Raw genomic sequence first — 14,842 nt, 5'->3', positions numbered from 1 at the left:
TCCTCCCCCATCCCACCGTGGATGAGCCCCACCTGGAGGGAGGGCAAAGGGAGCCATGGAGGTAAAACACCAGAAATTTATTGGGAGGGGGAGGGGGAAGGCCTTAGAAAAATACGCTTATAGAACAATATAATCGTTTGTTTAAAAAAAAAAGGAGAGGGGGGCGTTCCAACAGCAACCGGGATATATTTTCTCAAAGGACTTGGTCTTTGAAATAGGGGCCGCTCTGCTTCAATACAAGTGAAAATAAATAGATTTGGCTTTTCTTTTTTAAATCTCTTTACAGTTAAATAAACTCATGCAAGTTGCGGGCGCAGCCCCCTCTCCTGCACGCTCAATCGCGACCTGGCCTCTGCCCCCCGCCTAAGGCCCCCGCTGCCTCGGAGACCCCTGCCAGGGAGACAGGGCACCGAGGGGCCATGCGGGGGCGGGGGGGGGGGGGCGGCGACCCATCCTGCAGGGAAGGGGGTGGGAAACACGACAAGGGGAGATGATCAGAAGGGGCGGGCGGCACCCCACGGTGCAGGACCCGGTGGGCCGCTGAGCTCGGCCAGCTCCCTACCCCCCACCCCGACCCCCCGTCAGACCGGGCCGGAGAGGGACTGCTCGGGGCCAAAGGCAGTGCAAGGAGTCTCACGGGCCCCACTGGAGATCCGCAAAGTCCGGTCCCGTTGGCATTTGTCGCCTGTCTCTTCCCCTCGCCTCCACCCCGCTGGGGTGGGCAGCGGTTGGCAGGGGGAGAAGGGGGAATGTGACCTGGGAAGATCCCAAGGGATCTCGGGACTCTTCGATCTGAGAGCACACGAGCGGGAAGGGGCCCTCCGGTGTTCCGTGTACCATCTCTCCTGCTTGGCTAGGCAGCGACGGAGTTCCGGGGAGAGAGACAGGATGGAGATGGGGAGAGAAGCAGGATGGAGCAGGGGAAGGCAGCATGGAGGCGGGGAGAAGAGAGGCGGGATGAGGGGGCGGACAGAGGCAGGATGAAGCGGGGAAGGGACAGGATGGAGTGGGGAGGGGCAGGATGGAGGGTGAAGCAGGGGAGTCGGAGAGTCCATCCTTCACCGTGAGGGTGAACCCCCTGGCTGCGCTTTCGGGGTCGGAGGGGAGAGACAACGCAGGTCGGCTACCCGCCCCAGACAATCCAGCCCCCGGCCGCAGGTCCCCGACCCAAGTCCGGGCCCTGGGCCGGGCCTCTCCATCGGGAAGGGGGACACGCTCCACTGACGGCCCTGGGCGCCGGGACCGAGCGGCCGGCCCCGACCCGTGGGCTCTCACCTGTGACCTACGCCCTGTCCTGGGCGGGTGGGTGGGGTCGCGGCAGCCGTCGCGTGGCCCAACCCACACGCCCTCCCCCGGCCTGCCAGAGGGCGGTCAGGGGAGGGAGCGCCGGGCTGCTCTGAGGGACCTCCTGCCGGGCCCTCCCTAGGGGGTGTCGGGGGCGTCCCGAGACGCCGGGCGGCCGGGGCCGGAGCCGGGCCGGACCGCCAGGCCCGGGCTGGGTCCTCGCCTTCGGAATGGACGTGCCGGCCCCTGGCGAGCCACGGTCACTTGGAGTCCCGGTCTGACCACGAGAGGCTCGGGAAGAGGCTGGAGGCGACCGAGTGCAGGCGGCACACCGCGGCCAGCTGGGGTGCCGCCACCGGCGGGCAGGGGCCGGAGGCCGTCAGGCGGGCGGCGCCGTCGGGGTGGGAGCGGCACAGGGGGACTCCGGGGGGCCGGGCGCCCACCGGACCGCCGACGCCACATCCTCGGCTGCAGGCGCCCGTCCGCCCCCTGGGCAACGGTCGGCAGAAGAGAAACAAACGGAGGAGAAGAAGAAAGTCAACCTGGGACGCCCCCGGGGACCGACCACCCCTCCCCGTCCCGGGATATATCTGGACCTCCACCCGCCCCCCCCGCCTCCCGGCCTCACCTCTCCCCTGGAGGCACCCTCTCCCCCACCCCTGACCTTCAGTTGACAGGCGGGGGGGCCCTCCACCCTCCACTCGGGGCAGGAGCGACTGAGGACCCAGGGGTTGGGGGAGGACCTGAGCCCTCCTCCGGTCACCCCCACCGAATGCACAGCGCCCGGGCCGGGGGAGCCGCAGGCGGGGGAAAGGGAATGAACAGCAACCCTGGGCTCGTAAGCCAGGAGGGGGGCCACCCCCACGCTCCCACCGCTCCTGTCCGACAAGCACCGAGAGCCCCCCAGCTTCCCCATCCTCCCGGCCGAACCCCAGCGCACATGGCTCCAAGAGGCCAGGAAAGGAGAGCAGGGGGTGGGGGAGGGCTTTTTCTGCATGTTTTTTTAATAAAACTTATAAAAATAACCCGAAGCACACGGCGGCGGCGGAGACGGGGGCGGGTGCCGGTTTTCACACCTCTCCCCGTTGCCAAGCGCACAGGGCCACCTGGGAGCCACCTCCAGGCCCGGTGGGCGAGGTCCCCTGCCGGGCAGAGGGAGAAGCCGGCAAGCCCCGGGGGCTGGGGTCACGGCGGCGGCCGGGGCCCGAGATGTTCCCAGAACGAGACAACGCGACTCGCCGACACCGGTTCTCTCTGCCCAGCCCGGGCCCCCGAGCCCTGCCGCGTCCCGCTCCGACAAACGTGGGGGGCAGCGGAAGCCTCGGCGCCAGAGAGGTTCCCTCACAGGGATCCGGTCCCCCGTAAGTCCGAGACGTCCGGGAGCCACGCTCGACGGCGGAAGGGCGCGGTCTGGGGCTCGGCCCGGGGTAGACCGTCCCCACGGCACGAGACAGCGAGAACCGAACCACCACTCGTTCCTCCTGGCCCGCGGAGCCCGAAGCCCGAGATGGGGTCCTGGGCCGGGGAGGGTCTGACCCGGGGGGCGCCGCCGCTCAGGGTGAGTTGTCAGAAGGGTTGAGACCGATCCACGGGTGGGCATCCACGCGGGGTCACTGGGAAGGGGGGAGTCAGAGCGGAGAAGGGACAGTCAGGAGCTCGGGACGGTCCGTGTCAGGTCACCGGGGGAGAGTCTGGGAAGGAGAGCGGAGAGTCCGGGACGGAGAGGGGAGAGGACGTGGCAGGATGGTCTGGGCAGGGTCACTGAGGGGGAGAATCAGAGATGGAGAGGGGAGAGTCAGGGACGGAGTGGGGAGAGTCAGGGAGCGAGGAGGGAGAGCCAGGGGTGTGGAATGGTCCATGCTGGGTCACTGGAGGAGAGTAAGAGATGCAGAGGGGAGAGTCAGGATGTTGGTCTGGTTCGTGCTGGCTTACTGGGGGAGAATCAGGATTGGAGAAGAGAGAATCAGGGGTGTCGGATCGTCTGTGTGCGTCACTGGGGGAGAGCCAGGGGCCCTGGATGGTCCATACGAGTCACTGGGGGACGGTCATGGGGTGTTGGACGATCCATCCCTGACCATGAGAGTGGGTTACCAGGAGGGCATTGAGTGGGGCTGAGCCAGGCTCTCCGGTTCCCAAAGAAAAAAGATCTAAACGTCCCACCAGTTAACTTGAAAAGGAAGGTGTTACGCCTTCCTTCTAAAACTATACAAAGAGAACAGAAAAATAAAATGGAAACCTCGTGCAGTTGGGAGTTCAAGCCGTTCCTGATAACGCAGTTTCGGGCTGGGGATTTCCGGGTAGCTTCCGGCGAGTGGTTTCTACCCCATCTTCCCCTCCACCCCCGGCCCAGAGCGACCTGCTGTATACTTTTCACGGAGCTCGGCCCCCTGTCTCCCCTCACCTGGTCAGGGATGTCAGGCCGACTCAATTTTGACCTCCCAAATGTCCCGGGGTCCTCAGGTTCCTCAGGTTTGGGGCTGGCAGGGGGCGTATAGAGTGGGACAATCTGGGGGAGGGCTTTGGTAGCGGCAAAAACAGGTCCTGCTCGGGAACACCCCCTCCCCCCAGCCCCAAGAAACTGCCCGCCTGCGCGGCCCTCACCGCCTCCCCTCTCAGCGGTTCTGAGGTTCCGGGTTGGGAGCTCATTTCCAGGGGTGGCCTGAGGAACCCGGCGAGTCTCCATCCCCTACTCCTCTCCGGCCGATAACAACTACCCACTCCACAACAGTGGTGGGGGGTTCGCGCGAACGGCAGCCGGGAAACGGACACCGTCAGTCAACGTCCACCTGACCTAGCCATGGGTCTGCGTGGAAGCGGCGCTACAGTGGGGCGGGAGGAGGAGAGACGGGGGAGGGAAAAGGGAAGATGAGAGAGGGTTAAAGAGGAGGAGGAGGGGGAAATGAGGAAAGGAGGGAGGAGATAAGGAAGGGGACAGAGAGAGGAAGAGCAGGCAAGGGGAATGGGAGAGGAGAAAAGTAAAAGTGGAGAAGGGGAGAGGGAAGGAGGGCGGGGTGGGGTGGGGTGGGGTGAATATTGGCAGTTCAGTGCAGAAACCATTCCCGTCCTGTGTCCCTCCACTCCAGCCCTTCCTTTAAACCAACCTTTAAACTGTCCAAGCGATCATCGGATATCCGGGGGGGGGGGGGAACTGGTGGGGTCTAAATTCGCCCCTCCAGCTTAGAAACGGGACCTCCCCTTCCATCTGGGGGGATCAGAGACCCTATCACACCGCTGCCTCAAATGGAGCGCGTGGGGAAATGCCACGACACACGCACAGAGACGGATGGACGGACGGACGGACGGACACACGGATTCCCCGACGTGGGAGGAGGTGCGAGCGGAGACCCCCCCCCCCCCCCTCGACACCGCGGGGGCCACTGTTGGCCCCGAACGCTGGGGGAGGGGGGGCAGCGTAGGGTCCGAGGCCACGATGGCGGTGGCGGACGGGGCGCCCGGTCTGCTCCGCCTCCCTCCGGTGCTCTCTGTGGGTCCGCAGGCCTCTCTGACCCCCGGTCTCCCCTAGCCTGGATCCCCGTGTCTCAGTATGACAGTTAGGAAGTATTTATAGGCACTTACTCTGTGCTAAGCTCTGGGGAGGCTACAAGACAGTCTCCCGATCTCTGTGCAACTCTCGGCCCCTCTGCGTCTCCCGATTACAACAGTTACGGAATTAACGGAAGCCTCACTCTGCGCTACGCGCTGGGAGGCCAGGAGACGATGGGTCTCCCCAACCCTCTGTCTCTCTAGGTCCGTCACCTCCTCGACGGGCAGACCCCGCCCCCGCCCCGCGTGCGTCTGTAGCCCCCGACTCGGCCCTTCGGGCTGGGATGCGGCATGGGTGGGGGTTGGTGGGGTCGGGGGGGAAACGGGTTGGAGACGGGGCGGAGAGACCCCCGCCCCTGGTGCTCTGAGTCTTCGCAGCGCGCGCAGCCTCCACTTGGGGCCCGGGCGGCTCTTCACACGGAGATTTCGTACGTGGTCCCGCCCACTCCGGACACCTTCTTGACGCTGGAGGGCCTGGCCGGGCTGGCCGGCGGCCCGGGGGCGCTGGACGCTGACCCCAGCCGGGCAATGCCCTTCGGCTGGCCGTTTATTTTACCGAGGGCCGTCTTCGGCGGCAGGCCGTCCCTGCATCGGAAACAAACACACACACGGATACACGCACGCATGCACATGCACACACGGACACGCGCAAGTATCGAGTACATACGCACGTGAACACACATGCGCACAGACAGATACGAGGACGCACGCACGCACGCACACGCACACGGATGCACGTGAACGGACAGTTCGGGGCCACGGGCCACGCACGGTGACCCAGGCCTGTCCCCGTTTTAAACGTCAAGGCCGCCCGGCGCTGGCCGGTGCCGCTCGCTTTCTCTCTCTCTCTCTCTGTCTCCCTGCCTCCCCTACCCCGACACCTAGGCGGGGCCTAGTTCCGAGGCCCACCCCCTCCGCCCCGCCATCCCTCTCCCCACCAGGGCCCCCGCCCACAGCCCCCGTCTCCAAACGCAGACACAACACGGGACGGAGAGAAGAACCGGACACGTATCGGGGTCGGAGAGGCGCTGCCGCTCACCTAAAGCATCGGGGGTGAAGGGGACCCAACATCCCCTCTCCCCATCCCCGCTGCCGTGAAGTAGGAGCGATCCGGGGTCTGCCCCCGAAACCCCAGATCCCCTCCGGCCACCCCCGGAGAGCCACCGTTCCCCCGCGGTGGGGTGGAGCCGAGGGAGGGGCTGCCAGCTACCGTATTTCTCAGACCGTTCAAGACCAGCGGAGCCACCCTGCCATGCGAGGCCCGCCGCTCGCTACCGTACTTCTCAGACCATCGGCAACCGGGGGAGCCGCCCCGCCATGCAAGATCCGCCGCTCGCCACCGTAGATCCCGGACCGTCCACGGACACGGGAGCAGCCCTACCGTGCGAGGCCGGCTGCCCGCTACCGCATCTCTCGGACCGCCTGCAACCAAGGGAGCCGCCCTCCCATGCAAGGCCCGCTGCCCGCTACCGTATCTCTCAGACCTTCCGCAGCCAGCGGAGATGCCCTGCCATGCAAGGCCAGCTGCCCGCTACCGTATGTCTCAGACCTTCCGCAACCAGAGGAGCCGCCCTGCCATGCAAGAGCGGCTGCCCGCCACTGCGTTTCTCAGATCCCCCAGGGGAGGGGCTGAGGGTCGAGGTGCGCCCCGAGCCCCTCGAGTCCAATCCCTGTGCTGCAGGAGGAGGGGGCTGGGGGGACACCAGAAGGGAAGGGGAGGTCCCGGGGATGAGGAGGAAGGGGTGGGGAGGATCTAGGGTATGAAGAGTAGGGGCAGGGGAGACCCTGGGGATGGGGGAGGAGGGAGGGAGGCGTGCCGGAGGGACGAGAGGGGAGGGGGGCCCCAGTTCACGGCGGGGAGGAGGGGGCATCCAAGGATGGACAAGAAGAAAGAGGAGGCCCAGAAGGGTGGGGGAGGAGAGCCCAAGGAGGGAGGCGTTGAGGTGGCGGTGGACGGCACTCTGAACCGGGGTCAGTGCCTGGTGGGGGGGGATCCATTCCCCGGGGGTCCCCCGAGAAAGCCCGCTTACCCCTTCCCAGCGCCCCGGCAGAGGCGGCGGCCACCACCCTTACCTCTGGGCCCCGAGGGGCTGGGGCTCGGCGGCGTCCACGGTGCTGACAAAGGAGACGGCCTGGGCGGGCCCGAAGGCCGGGGAGCGGGGCCCGCCGGGCGGGGACGGCGGGATCGGGGGCCCGGGCGCCGGGCAACCGCCGTTCCTCAGGCGGCCCTGAAGGGCCGGGTGAGCGCGGACCAGTCCGGCCGCCAGCTCGGCCTGCAGGGTCGGGGTGGAGGTCCGCAGGGTCCGGGTGCCCGGGCCCGAGAGCGGGGCCAGCGAGGCTGGGGGCAGGGGGCACCGGGCGGCGAAGCCGGCGGCCGCCAGCAAGCTGTCGCGGGACGTGGCGGGGCGCAGGGCACGGCCGCGGGGGGGCTCGGGGGGCGGGGGGACAGCGGAGAGCGGGGGCGAGAGGGGCCGCAGGCCGTACGGAGCCGGCGCGTCGAACGCACCCGGTTCGCTGAACAGGGAGTCGGTGTGCGAGCGCAGCAGCCTCTCCCGCTCCTCGCGGTCCTTGCGCTCCTGGATGGAGGCCATGATGGTCTGGGACAGGTTGTCATAGCGCACGGGCGAGGGCTCACGGGGGGGCGCGGCCGCGGCCGAGGCGGGGCGGGAGGGCACGGGGCTGAAGGTCCGCCGCAGCTCGCCCGCGCCGCCCAGGCGGCAGGCCTTGGCAGTCGGGTAGGGCGAGCGGTGGCCCGGCCCGATCCCGCAACCCACGCGGCCCGCCGGCGAGGCGGGGTTCAGGAGGCTGTCGTAGGAGAGGCTGCCGCCGCGGCTGGTCAGCGGGGCGGGGGCGAAGCCGTGGTGGGCCGGGGTGGCGGGTGCCCCGTCCGACGGGGGCGCCGGGGCGAGCGGCGGACCCAGGTGGTCCCCGCCCCGGCGGCCAGCCGACTTGAGGCTCAGGGAGCGCGAGTTGCCGGCGAAGGAGCCGGCGTGCGGCGGGGAGGGCCCGGGGCCCGGCGGCCCGCGGGGCCGGTAGTCAGGGAGGTCCAGGCTCAGCTCCGACTGAGAGTCAAAGCTTCTCCCGCAGGGTCCGCCCAGCGCCGTCTCCTGCACCGTCACCTGCGGAGGGAGGAGGTGGGAGGCTGGAGGGCGGACTGGCCCAGGCGCGGGCTAACGTGGGGCGGGGAGGGGCGGGGGGTGGGGGGCTCGTGGGGCCGGGGGACGGAACGGGATCCCTAGCTGCAAGGCGGGCAGGTAGGCCAGGCAGATCAACCCCCAGGGCAGAGACCCACCTGGTCCCCTGCGGCGTGGTAATGGACCAGAGAGGGATTCCCGAAACCTGGGCGATGCTTGTACATGGCCGGTGTTGGGGGGCTGGTCAGCTGGGGGTGCAGACAGCTCTCTGTAAACAACAGCAGTAATAATAATAGCATTATGATAACCCTAACAGTGATGATGGTACTTGTTGAGCGCTTACTAAGTTCCAGGCACCGTCCTAAGCGCTGCGGTAGATACACGGTTATCGGGTTGGACACGATTCCTGTCCCACGTGGGGCTCAGAGACTCCATCTCCATTTTCAGATGAGGGAACTGAGGCCCAGAGAAGTAGTGAAGTGACTTGCCCGAGGTCACACCGCACACAAGTGACACTCAAGCCTGGGCTCCATCCACTAGGCCATCCTGCGTCCCCAGACAAACCCACCGGGAATCCCCCTGCTCGAAAACGTACGCTTGGGGCATAAGCCCCGGTCCACCCGGCCCAGGACTTCGGCCCCAGCACTGGTATGGGGAAGCTGGGAGGGCCCGGGTGCTGGTTGCCCTCCTGGACACCAGTCATTCGATCAATCCTGTTTACAGAGCTCTTACTGGGTGAAGAGCACTGTACGGAGCACTTGGGAGAGTGCAATATCACAGAGTCGGTAGGCGTATCCCCTGAACACAGTAAGCTTAACAGTGCAGAGGGGGTTACGGACATTAATAAAAAGCAATTATGGATAGGCACACAAAGTGCTGTGGGGCTGAGGGAGGGGAGAATAAAGGGGGAAAAATCAAAGCGCAGGGGTGACGCGGAGGGACTGGGAGAAGAGGAAATGAGGGCCTAGTCGGGGAAGGCCTGTTGGAGGAGACGTGCTTTCAATAAGGCTTTGAAGGTAGAGAGAGTGAAGGTCTGTTGGAGACGTGGGCAGGTTGTGGGCCAGGGGGTGGTGGTGAGATAGATCAAGGTACACTGAATAATAAGAATAATGACTGTGGTATTTGTTCAGCGCTTAATAATAATAATAATGTTGGTATTTGTTAAGCGCTTACTATGTGCAGAGCACTGTTCTAAGCGCTGGGGTAAACACAGGGGAATCAGGTTGTCCCACGTGGGGCTCACAGTCTTAATCCCCATTTTACAGATGAGGGAACTGAGGCACAGAGAAGTTAAGTGACTTGCCCACAGTCACACAGCTGACAAGTGGCAGAGCTGGGATTCGAACTCATGAGCCCTGACTCCAAAGCCCGTGCTCTTTCCACTGCGCCACGCTGCTTCTCCAAGCTGCTTCTCTTGCTGCTTACTGTGTGCCGGGCTCCGTACTAAGCTCTGGGGTGGATTCAAGCAAATCCCGTTGGACACAGCTCCTGTCTCACCTTCACTGGTTCATTCATTCATTCAAATGTATTTACTGAGCGCTTACTGTGTGCAGAGCACTGTCCTAAGCGCTTTGAAAGTACAATACAGCAATAAAGAGAGACAATCCCTGCCCACAACGGGCTCACAGTCTAGTGGGGTTCAAGGTCTTAATTCCCATTTTACAGATGAGGGAACTGAGGCACAGAGATGTGAAGTGACTTGCCCAAGTTCACAAAGGAGACTAGAGGCTGGGCTGGGATTAGAGCACCAACCCTCGTGGTTAAGGATGGACATCACACGTCCTGCAGCTCCCCTCTCCATCCCTGACTCTCCCTAATGTCCTAGTACGGACCATCCCACATCCCTGGCTCTCCCCCTCCATCCCTGACTCTCCCTCCTGTGACCCAGCAATGACCATCCCACACCCCTGAATCTACCTTCTCCATCCCTGCCTCTCCCCCAGTGGAGCGGGGGCAGCGGGGAGGGCCGAGCTTACCATCACTGCTCCCCAGCTGGGTGATGAGCTCGCTGTACTGGCGGGGGTCTCCCTTGGGGGGCAGTGGGGGCTGCAGGTCCAGGCCCTCATCGTCCAGCCCATCCAAGCTGGTCCTGGACTGAAAGAAGCGCGGCGCGGACAGTCGCTCACCCCTGCGTCTGGCCCCACGGTCCACCCACGCTGGACCGGCGAGGGAACGGCCGCCGGTCTGTGTGTGCACGTGTAAGTGCGGCCTCGTGTGTGTACATGCAGGCCCGCACACGTGCGCACACACGCATAGGCTTGTGTGCGTGTAGCGGGGGTGTGCACGAGCGATCCCTCGGCCGAGCCGGCGGCCAGCGTGATCCGGAGTCCCGTCGCCGCTGGGCAGGTGGCAGGCCCGAGCGGGGCCGAGGTGTAGCCTCCCCTGCCCGCCCGGTCTGGCCCGGGTCCGGCCTGGGTCTCTCACCTTGCTGCGGCTCATCTGGGCCTCGACTCCGTTGTCGGTCCTCTTCCCGACGGTCGTCCGCTCCAGGGGCTCGGGGCGGAAGAAGGGGGGCCCCAGGCTGGCCGCCAGCTGCTGCCTCAGCGGCGACGGCTCGGCCACGTAGCGGGGACCCAGGGGGCTGCACAGCACTCGCTCCACGTTCCCGCAGCAGCCTCGTGTGAAGGGGTTAACGCCCCCACGGAACTTCCCCGTCACCTGAACGCACAAACGATGTGAGGGGAAAGAGTTAACGCCCGCCGGTATTTCCGGTCGCCTGGACACATCAACACCACCGGTGAGCGGCCCCAGAACCAGCCTGACTGCCCCACTCCCACCCGCAGCCCCCTCCCACCGTGGGACCCCCACCCCTCAGGTCTGGATCCCTGCAGCCCTCCGTCCCCACCCCTCCTTTCTCCCCTGGACCACCTCGGGGTTCGGGGTCAGAGGTCCGGGGGTTGGGGGCGGCGGTTCAGAGTCGGAGGTGGGGGTCTGGGTCCGGGAGCTCTACCTGTTCGTTGGTAGTCCGGCCCCGGGCCACGAGCACAATGTGGAAGCCGGTGAGGCCGATGACGGGGATGAAGAAGAGACTGGCCACGCACATGACACCCATCCTATAGGGTGGAGTCAAGGCGATCAGAAGAGGAAGGGTTGGGAATGGCAAGAAGGGTGGGCCTGGCCAGGGTCACCAGCCCAGGATCCCCAGACTCTAGCCTCTCTCTTCACCACAGCAGCCTGGAAGGAGAGGCACGGGCATCGTCCCCGCCCTGCCCAGCCCCAGACGGACGGTGCCTGGCTTCCCGGTCGGTCCGCTGGGGACGGCCGATCCTGTACTGTCTGGCCACGGGCTGCCTCTGGTCAGACCTGTGGGTACCGGTGGACGCGGGACGGCTGGTTCTGGGGTGTCTGGAGGTGGAGATGCCTGGACTATAAATACAGGACTCAAGACAGGGGCTCCTTCAGTCCTTCAGAGCCCCGGCAATCTGCACTAAACACTGTGGTTGGGAAGGCATCAAGTAGGGGGCAGGAGAACAGCGGGGGTGGGGGAGAGGGGCAGGCTGGGGTGCTCCCACCAGGAAGGATACGTGATGGTGGCGTGCACGGCTCCCAGTTTCCCCAGGTGGTGGAGGACGTGGAACAGGCCGAAGGCAAAGACGTCGACCATGTGGAGGCTGAGGGACAGCAGGAACAGGAAGAAGTAGCGGTAATTCCTACGGCCGATGCAGTTGTTCACCCACGGGCAGTGGTGGTCGAAGTCCTTGAGAAAGAAGGTGAGCAGGAGAGTGAGGGGCAGAGCAAGAAGTGGGAGGCGGGGAGAGAAAGAGGAGGAAGAGAAGGGGAAAGAGAAGAAAGAAGGGGCACAAAGAAAGAAGGGAGAGATAGAAAGAAGGGGGAGAGAGAAGGAGGAGGAAGAAAAGAAGGGGAAAGAAGAAATAAGTGGGAGGAGAGAAGAAGGGGGGAGAGAGAAGAAATAAGTGGGAGAGAGAAAGAAGGGGGGAGAAGAAAGAAGCAGGGAGAGAGAAGAAAGTAGGGGGAGAAAGAAGGAAGAAGGGGGAGAAAGAAGGGGGAGAGAGAAGGAGAAGGGAGAGAAGGAGAAAGAGACGAAAGAAGGGGGAGAGAGAAGAAAGAAGGGGGAGAGAGAAGAAAGAAGGGGGAGAAAGAAGGAAGAACGGTGAGAGACAAAGAAGGGGGAGAAAGAAAGAAGATGGAAAGAGAAAGAAGGGGGAGAGAGAAGGAGGAGGGAGAAAAGAAGGGGAAGAGAAGAAAGAAGTGGGGGGAGAGAAGGAGGGAGAGGAAGAAGGGGAGAGGTAAGAAAGAAGCAGGGAGAGAGAAGAAAGAAGGGGGAGAGAGAAGAATGGGGAGAGACAAAGAAGGGGGAGAAAGAAGGTGGAGAGAGAAGAAAGGGGGAGCAATGGTCACTGACTGCTAAGCGATAGGGGCCCGACCTTGGTCCTGAGAGCCGGCTGGGCCCAGAGCTGTGGAGGGGCCAGGAGCTGACCCCTCTTTTCTTGAAGGCAATATGCCATGCTGGTTTCTCCCCAGCACCTGACTCCCAATGTTCAGCTGTGATTACCACCTGGTTTGAGGCTCTGTCAGCAGTGACCTCCTTCTAGTTATATCTGACGGCTTCTATTCCATCCTAATCCTCCTCTACCCCTCAGCTGCCTCCAACACCGTAGACCACCCCCTTCTCCTGGACAAAGGATCCCCCCTCAGTTTCACTGACCCTGTCATCTCCTGGTTCTCCTCCTATCCCTTTGGCTGCTCCTCCTCAGTTTCTCTCACGGGCTTCTCCTCTGCCTCTGTCCCCCTAAATGTGGGGGTCCCTCGAGGCTCAGTTCTGGGTCCCCTTCTATCCTCCATCTATGCCCACTCCCTTGGAGAACTCATTCGCTCCCAAGGCTTCAACTACCATCCCTCTGTGGACAATTCTCAAATCTATATCTCCGGCCCTGATCTCTCTCCTCTGCAGCCTCACATTTCCTTCTGCCTTTAGGACAGCTCTACTTGGCTGTCCCTCTGACACCTCAAACTTCTGTCTAAAACAGAACCCCTCATCTTCCTACCCAAACCTAGTCCTCCCCAGGACCTCCCCATCGCTGTCGACAGCATTACAACCCCATCAAACAAGCCCATAGCCTTGGCATCATCCTTGACTCATCTCTGTGGAAGCGGCGTGGCTAAGTGGAAAGAGCCCGGGCTTCGGAGTCAGAGGTCGTGGGTTCTAAGTCCCGGCTCCGCCCCTTGTCAGCTGGGTGACTTTGGGCAAGTCACTTCGCTTCTCTGGGCCTCAGTGACCTCATCTGTAAAATGGGGATTAAGACCGTGAGCCCCACGTGGGACAACCTGATGACCCTGTATCTACCCCAGGGCTTAGAACAGTGCTTGGCACATAGTAAGCGCTTAACAAACACCATCGTTATTATTATTATCTCTGTCAACCCGCACATTCAGTCTGCCACCAATTCTAACGGCTCTACCTTCATAATATCTCTCGAATCCCCCCTTTCCTCTCCATCCAAATTGCTACCACGCTGATTCAAGCTCTTTTCCTAATCCTGCCTCAACTGTATCTGCCTCTTTGCTGACCTCCCTTGCCTCCCTACCTCTCCCCATTGCATTACTTCACTGTTGCTTGGCTCATTTTTCTAACAGATACGTTCAGTCCACACCTCCCCACTCTTCAAGAACCTCCAGTGGTTACCCATCCACCTCCACATCTGACAGAAACTCCTCACCGTCGGCTTTAAGGCACTTTTAGTCAGCTCTCCCTCTCCTATCTTTCCTCCCGATCTTCCACTAAAGCCCGGCCCTCATACTTGGCTGCTCTAAAGCCAACCTAGAGAAGCAGCGTGGCTTAGTGGAAAGAGCACGGGCTTTGGAGTCAGGGCTCATGAGTTCGAATCCCAGCTCTGCCACTTGTCGGCTGGGTGACTGTGGGCAAGTCACTTAACTTCTCTGTGCCTCAGTTCCCTCATCTGTAAAATGGGGGTTAAGACTGTGAGCCCCACGTGGGACAACCTGATTCCCCTATGTCTACCCCAGCGCTTAGAAGAGTGCTCGGCACATAGTAAGCGCTTAACAAATACCAACATTATTATTATTATTATTAATGTGTTTTGATCTCATCTATCTCGCAGCCAACCCCTTGCCCGTGTCCTGCCTCTGTCCTGCAACTCTCCTCCCCTCCATATCTGACAGATTTCCCCACTCCCGACCTTCAAGGCCTTATTAAAATCACATCCCTTCCAAGAGGTCTTCCCTGGCTAAGCCCTCTTTTTCCTTACTTTCTCTTCTGCATCCCGCTTGCACCCTTTAAGTACTTGAAGTGCATCCCACCCTGAGCCCCAAAGAACTTATGTCCATATCCTTTCACTCTGCAGCTTCCTCCATCTGCAATTTATTTTAATGTCTGTCTCCTCCCCACTCCAAACTGAACTCCTCGAGGGCAGGGATTGCATCTATTAGCTCTACCGAACGGTACTCTCCCAAGTGCTAAGTATAATAATAATTGATTATGGCATTTTGTTAAGCGCTTACTATGTGCCCAGCACCGTTCTAAGCGCTGGGGCACATACATGGTAAGCAGGTTGTCCCATGTGGGACTCACAGTCTCAATCCCCATTTTACAGATGAGGTAACTGAGGCACAGAGAAGTAAACTGACTTGCCCAAGGTCACTCAGCAGACAGGTGGCGGAGCCGGGTTTAGAACCCAAGACCTCCGACTCCCAAGCCCAGGCTCTTGCCACCAGGCCATGCTGCTCCTCATACAGTAAATGCTCAATAAAAACCAAAGATCGGTCCATCGATTGATTCTCACTGTTGTCGTAGGATACCAGGGCCAGCGTAGTCGGGGAGACAGAGGGAGGGTTGAGGTCGGGAGCCCCAGGTTCTTCGTCCAGCTCTGCCAGTGACTTGCCGTGTGACCTTGGACAAGTCA

General features: G+C 62.4%; 1 protein-coding gene across 2 annotated transcripts in view; it reads right to left on the bottom strand.

Moving 5' to 3' along the window:
* Positions 1-62: 62 nt before the first annotated feature.
* ZDHHC8 (zinc finger DHHC-type palmitoyltransferase 8) overlaps positions 63-14,842 on the bottom strand; it is a 30,506-nt gene continuing 15,726 nt past the window's right edge. The window contains exons 4-10 of one of the 2 annotated variants that reach the window (XM_039915058.1): positions 11,486-11,658; positions 10,912-11,014; positions 10,386-10,619; positions 9,938-10,055; positions 8,120-8,229; positions 6,901-7,946; positions 63-1,773 (exon numbers count right to left, since the gene is read on the bottom strand). In XM_039915058.1, coding sequence (XP_039770992.1) covers positions 1,545-1,773; positions 6,901-7,946; positions 8,120-8,229; positions 9,938-10,055; positions 10,386-10,619; positions 10,912-11,014; positions 11,486-11,658 — 2,013 coding nt within the window. In that variant the 3' untranslated portion in view covers positions 63-1,544. Of the gene's footprint in view, positions 1,774-4,280; positions 5,413-6,900; positions 7,947-8,119; positions 8,230-9,937; positions 10,056-10,385; positions 10,620-10,911; positions 11,015-11,485; positions 11,659-14,842 lie in introns of those variants that run through there. The other variant, XM_029049170.1, reaches the window with a different exon arrangement.

Source organism: Ornithorhynchus anatinus, chromosome 21 (assembly GCF_004115215.2).
Source record: "Ornithorhynchus anatinus isolate Pmale09 chromosome 21, mOrnAna1.pri.v4, whole genome shotgun sequence".
In the NCBI taxonomy this organism is placed as follows: Eukaryota; Metazoa; Chordata; class Mammalia; order Monotremata; family Ornithorhynchidae; genus Ornithorhynchus; species Ornithorhynchus anatinus.
Note: the sequence above shows the minus strand (reverse complement) of the source record. Positions and strands in the feature narration are given on the sequence as shown.